The sequence below is a fragment of the Dama dama genome, chromosome 18 (assembly GCF_033118175.1).
Source record: "Dama dama isolate Ldn47 chromosome 18, ASM3311817v1, whole genome shotgun sequence".
In the NCBI taxonomy this organism is placed as follows: domain Eukaryota; kingdom Metazoa; phylum Chordata; class Mammalia; order Artiodactyla; family Cervidae; genus Dama; species Dama dama.
In genome coordinates, this window is record NC_083698.1 from 38,925,828 (window position 1) to 38,931,827 (window position 6,000).

General features: G+C 45.9%; 1 protein-coding gene across 1 annotated transcript in view; it reads right to left on the reverse strand.

The window, feature by feature from the left end:
- Window positions 1-4,408, reverse strand: part of GNAI1 (G protein subunit alpha i1) — a 112,822-nt gene extending 108,414 nt beyond the window's left edge. Inside the window, exon 1 of the mRNA XM_061165153.1 lies at window positions 3,945-4,408. Within this exon, the coding sequence (XP_061021136.1) occupies window positions 3,945-4,062 (118 nt within the window). The 5' untranslated portion in view covers window positions 4,063-4,408. The remainder of the gene's footprint in view (window positions 1-3,944) is intronic.
- Window positions 4,409-6,000: the final 1,592 nt, after the last annotated feature.

The following is a 6,000-nucleotide window of genomic DNA, read 5'->3' on the forward strand; positions in this document are numbered from 1 at the left end:
AAATAAAAGGGTTGTCAGGACAACTTACAAAGATCCTGTTCCTGAAGTCTCACGATAGTTTGGGAAGCGGACAGGGCGTAAAGCGAAATCACGCTGGAAGCCAGAGTACAAATATGCTCTACCGTATGCCAAGCATTCCTGTTTGGAGAAGAATGGCGCCCTGAGGAAAAGAGCGCAAGGACAGAGGGAAGCCAGGTCTACAAGAAAGCTTTTATTCTACAGGCAAAGGAGAAGTCAAGAATGGTTGTCTGGACAAGGAGTTAGCGTGATACCTACTGCAGGCTAGAGGTGAATGCAGGGCAAATGCAGGAAAGTCTACTGCAACTGGGCTGCCAGAGGCAGAGCAGAACCTGAACTAGAAAAAATGAGAATGAAAAAGAGGAGATACAGAAATATCAGCACTTTCAAAAGCTACATCAACACCACCTGTGGCTTCTATCACAGTAACTGCTAATACAAAGCAGGTGAGGGAGAGAGAAACTCACAGCCTCTGTTGAAATACCAGATCCATTCACTCACTCAAGGAATTTTCTGACATCTAAGATCCTGAGCCAACTCTAAGGAAACAGCTAAAGCAATGCAAAATCAAAAGTTCTGCAATGCCATAATTTCTCAACTAGAGGAGTCAGGGGAAAAGTTTAAAGAAAGCAAAGCGATGAACGTTATAGTTTCTCAAATAGCTCGTGGGTAGTAGGAATGGAAAAATATTCACCAAGTAAAAGAGATCCAGTTCCTCACCTCACTTTAAGAAGTTAAAGCAGCAGATAAAACGTGTGGATTTGTATTTGTTTGTTTGTGGGGATGACTCCGGTGGAGGGAAGGATAATGGGTAGAGTGAGAGAGAATAACAGCTCAAAGTTTCAGAATCAAATAATTTAAAAACAACTTGTAAAAATTTTATTGGCATATTCTCTAGCCTCATATATCATTGAAAATTATCATAAAATATGTAATAAGTACCCATATGTACAATATAGTCTCACTGAAACAGGTCTAATGATATATCCTTAAAAAGATAGTAAGTTGTAACATCCCCAAAGATATAACAATAACATTTTCCCTTGAGACAGTCACATATAATGAAAAGAAAATTTTCATTATCAAAATAAGTTTCTTTCTCTAGGATTACTACTCTAATACTAAAGCCTGAAAGCTAAATCTAAAAGGTTGAACCACTTAAACCCTGACCTAATTGTCTTTAGGTCAATTAGACCAGGTCCTCTGTTTTGTAAGGCCTAATTCACTGCTCCTAATAAGGATAGTGAAATACCTTTGAGTTAAAATATATACATTTGTTCCCAATAACATAGACATCCAGTACCAAAAACTTTTTACTTATGTGTGTCTTATACCTGAATCTCTCAACCACCATGTCTAAAATAACTCTTGCCTTAATAAAAAATGAAATATAATGGACTATTTACTACACCATCTTAAAGGTACCTTAGGTGCTTTATGCCTTAAAAAAAAAAAAAAATCATTTGATGAGAAAAAAAATAAAGAGAAAGAAAACCTGATGTAAATGGAATTGACATTGGTTATAGGTTACCTAGAAACCATTTTATATTTCTAGATGATTCAGTTGCTGCATTTTACATGGAATGATTTAATTGAGCTCTTTACACACTAAGAACTAAAAAAAAAATCCCCAAAAGAACCAAAGGTCAACACTTCACTGCTAAAGTCAAACTAGGAAAAAGAAATATTTTTTCAAACATTCCAAGAATAAGCCAACATTCTGTTTAAAGAAACTAGAATGCTGGAACTCTGGGCAAAAGGGTAGAGGGGAGGATGGGAGTAAGACAGAGGAGGAGGAATGCTGGGCCAATGATATGATCCTGTGATGGGATTTCAACAGAGAAAAGGTGTGGGAACAGCACAAGACTAAAGCTAGAAAAGAGAGCTGAAAAAATTTAGCTACCTAAAGATTTTAAGCCATTTTGAAAGCTTTCTAATGTTACTGATATGAAGAAACAAAACTCCTTAATTTCTTCCGAAAATCGTAACTCTGCTACACCTCTCTCAGAGCTCTCACTACAGTTCATGGTAGAGATCCAAATTCAGGTTCTACCCTACATATTCAGTATATATTTTTCAGTCTAGAAGAGCTACTCTCAGCTGAGATTAAACTTGCCCCTAGGGCATGTTTGGGAGTTACCTGAGACATTATTGGGAGGCCAAAGATTCTGCTAAGCTTCCTATAAGGCACACCACAGCTTGCACAAACAAACATCCATCCAAAAGGCCAGTGCTAAATTTGAGAAATACTGATCTCTTCTGAATATAAGCAAACACCAACTCCTTGAACCCTTATCCTTGTCCATTTCTAATAGACATCTACTTAAAGCACAGAACCACACCAGAGGACTCATTTTTCAATGCTTTAAACAAACATGGTGGATGGCTGGCTCAAACTGAGCATCACACAATACACGGAAATAATACATCAGAGAGGAGTGCACAAACTGCTGGAAGAGAACTTTTCAATCCTTTTTCCATTTTTGTCTCAAGCACATTCCATTTGAAAGAGGAGCACCTATATGTTTCCATACCAAGGTATGTCCCTTCTGTGTTCAAGATACTAAAAATATATTGACTTCCTCAAAAGACTATTTCTTATTAATGTAAAAACTTAGGTATGTGAACTGAGGAAGATTTACTCTGGGTAGGGGGAGGGGCGGAAAAACCATCAGGTCTCTAAAATGCAAAGTTATTTCACAGTTTACTTGTAGAATGACTCAGATCATTATTACTTTTAGTCATGCCAAGTTTGCAGCTTCTAAGCCTACTAGTAATGGAGGAAAAAAAACCCCATTTTTCCTGCAGTCATTAAACCAATGAAACAGAAGCTTACTGAAAATAAGCTTGTGCAATAGTATTTATTTTATTATAACGGTTACAAAAAGAAAAGCAGTCGCTGGAGTGCAAATAAAGATTCTGAGAAATCTTTCACCTACTTCACTACCTATAGGTAGGGTGGTGTGGTGCGTTTGCAGGGGGGTGGGGGGGGGGCGGGCAAACAAAAGAAAATCCTAACTCACACATCAAAAATCTTAAACTGTGAATATTTTCCAAATGTATCCCTCAATCAAAATCCTGGATTACTCTTTTCACGTTCCCTTCCTTCAAACTGGAAAAGCAGAGCGTTTCGCCACCAGAACAATACTAAGAACAAATAAAAGCCTTGCGTCGACCTGGCAGATCTCATTCATCAGAAGCCCTGGCAGCAGAGAAGAATCCTGCTGTCCCGTGTGACCCACTCACGCCTTTCACATCGGTTTTACTGAAGCCAATGTTATCCAACTTCGGTGCCATGTCCCCACAGTATTAAAAAAAATGCAAGCATAGCCTACTTCCCCTACGCAAGGTAAATGTAATCAGTGCGCCTTTAACACTTACTGAGTCGCCATAGGAAGTTCACCAGAAAGACACAATTCAACCCTAAGGAGGCCCCACAAAAGGTGCACTGATTCACAAAACGTGGCACTCTTGACATCCTCGAGGAAACCACAACCGCGATACGATGCCCTGTACGCAGGGTTTTAGCGCGGAGGGTGCTTTTATTTCTTTTTCGCCAATGCCCTTTCATTTTCATAAAGCTGAGCTAACTTAAAAGAAGGGGGCTTCCTCGCGAACCGCTCCTGGGCTCCTGGTTAAATTCACAGCAGGCACGCGAGTGAAGTCTTGCCGCGCCGCCGGCGAGTTCTCCGCGGGCAAGGGAGCAAAGAGAAGGGGACCGAGGGGCCCCCGCCTAAGCTCTGCGCCGCACAAGCTCGCGCTCCGAAACCATCCTCGGACGCTACACGATGCGCCCCCAGCCGCTTTGGCACGTCCCCTCCCGGTTTCCCAACGCCAAAGAGCCCAGCACAGCCGCGCCCGGCTCCGCCGCCCGACCCCCGGGTTCCAGGCCCACCAGGCGCCCAACCCGGCCCGGCCGCTCTTACCGAGCAGCAGCAGCTTGACCTCGCGCGCCGCCTTCTCGCCATCCTCGCGGAGGTTCCGGTCGATCATCTTACTCCGCTCCACCGCCGCCTTGTCCTCGGCGCTCAGCGTACAGCCCATTGTGCCAGGAGCGAAAGCTGGCTGCTGCTGCCTCCAAGTCCGGCGCGCTGCCTCGAAACACAGGTGAATTCTTTCTTTCTGGATGCAGGCGTTCGAATTCTTCCTGACGCCGGCCACGCCACCCCTACCTCCTTCCGAAACTGAGCGAGGGCAGCGCTCTCTGCCGAAGGGCGAGCAGCTCCGCGCAGCTGCTTTCTACAGCCAGACTCTACTCCTCGCCTCCCGAGGCGCCCCCTAAGCCCACGTTCCTAGATTCTGCGAACCACTGCCAGCGGCCTCCTGCTGGTGGCCGCGCTGCAGCCTCTAAGGAGCCCAGCTCGGCTAGGCGTCCGCGCGCCGCCGCGTCCCCGCCCCTGCCTGCCCCGCCCGCCGCCCCGCGACCACTCCCAGAGCGCGCGCTCGCGCGCGAGCCCTCGGACCTCGCCCCCTCGGATGGGCGCGCGCGACCGCGCGGCCGCGGACCCTGGGGCCGCACCGTCCGCGAGGGCCGGCCACCCGCGCGCGCGCCCCCCTGGGAAGCGCCCCTGGGAAGCGCCCCCGGAGCCCCAAACCTCTTGGGGAATTCCCCTACCTGGCTTCCTCCTCGAGAGTGTGATAATTTCTTCCCGTTTACTCACACCCTGGGATGTGTGCGGACCTGCCCCTTGGGGTGCGGGTGGGAGAGCTGCCAAAGTTGGAAACCGAAAAAAAAAAAACCAGTCCTGGGCGTTTGAGCATGCCCAGCTCGGGCGGGCGCGCGAGGGTTTTCAAAATGCAAACCCCTGTCAGCTGGCCTTCATGGCGGTGGGAGATGGAGCGAGCTGGTCTGGGAATGGAGTCATGGAGAAAGCAGAGCAGGTAAAGTGCGGAACAGAAAAGTCCGGGGAGGACAGGAGGTCAACTTTCTTCCTTTTTTTGCTTTCCCTTCTCTCCTCCCTCCTACCATCCATTTCACGTTCCTTTCCACAAGAAGAAAACATTTTGAAGGACTTCCTCAAACCTGAGAAAATGTGAGACAAAGAATCAAAGAGTATATTCTTAAAATAAGAGCCAACACACCCAAACAAACCTGCTCCTCACGGTAACTGACCTCCTCTGGGGCAACATAGAAGCTTCCAAGCCAAGTTCTGCACCAATATTCATGACCATGTTATTGGTCAGAAGCCACTGGGCATGTCATTCCTTATTGCAGGCTTTGGCATCCTCACCCATAAAATGAGATGGAGTTGATCCACACTATCCTCCATCCTTCCAGCTTTACCTGGTCTGGGGGAAATCACTTCTGTGCGCGTTAGAGACATCTCACCCAGCGTGTCATCAATGAGCATAGGTTTAAGATCTGGTCTCTGTCACTTGCACTACTACACTTACCCTTAGAGATATCACAGGAAATGTTGGTTGATTATAATATGGGGTTGGTAGCAAAGAAAAACGTCTTCTTTGATATGTTATATTAGGAAATTGCTCTAACAGAAACCAAAGAGCAACCATCTATAAGTCTTATTTTGTAAAAATAAATAAAAAGTTTGTTAAAAAAAAAAAAAAACTGGGCTTGAGTTTTCCAAGGTAAGGATGCTACAGGAAGGATAGCCTTAGAGTGGGTCTCCTAAGGAAGGCCTGGGGCCTGGGAAAGATTGCCAGTTTCCTCCTAACTGGACATGCCCTTTCCTGTTCTGCAGTAGTCAAACATGCTGGGCTCAAGAACTGCCATTTCAAGAACTGCCTCAACTTTTCCTATGGTCTTTTGTAAGATACCAGCAAAAAGGAGCAAGCTTTGAATTATAATGAATCACCTTTCAGTTCAGTTCAGTTGCTCAGTCGTGTCCGACTCTTTGCGACCCCATGAATCGCAGCACACCAGGCTTCCCTGTCCATCACCAACTCCCGGAGTTCACTCAAATTCATGTCCATGGAGTCGGTGATGCCATCCAGCCATCTCCTCCTCTGTCGTCCCCTTCT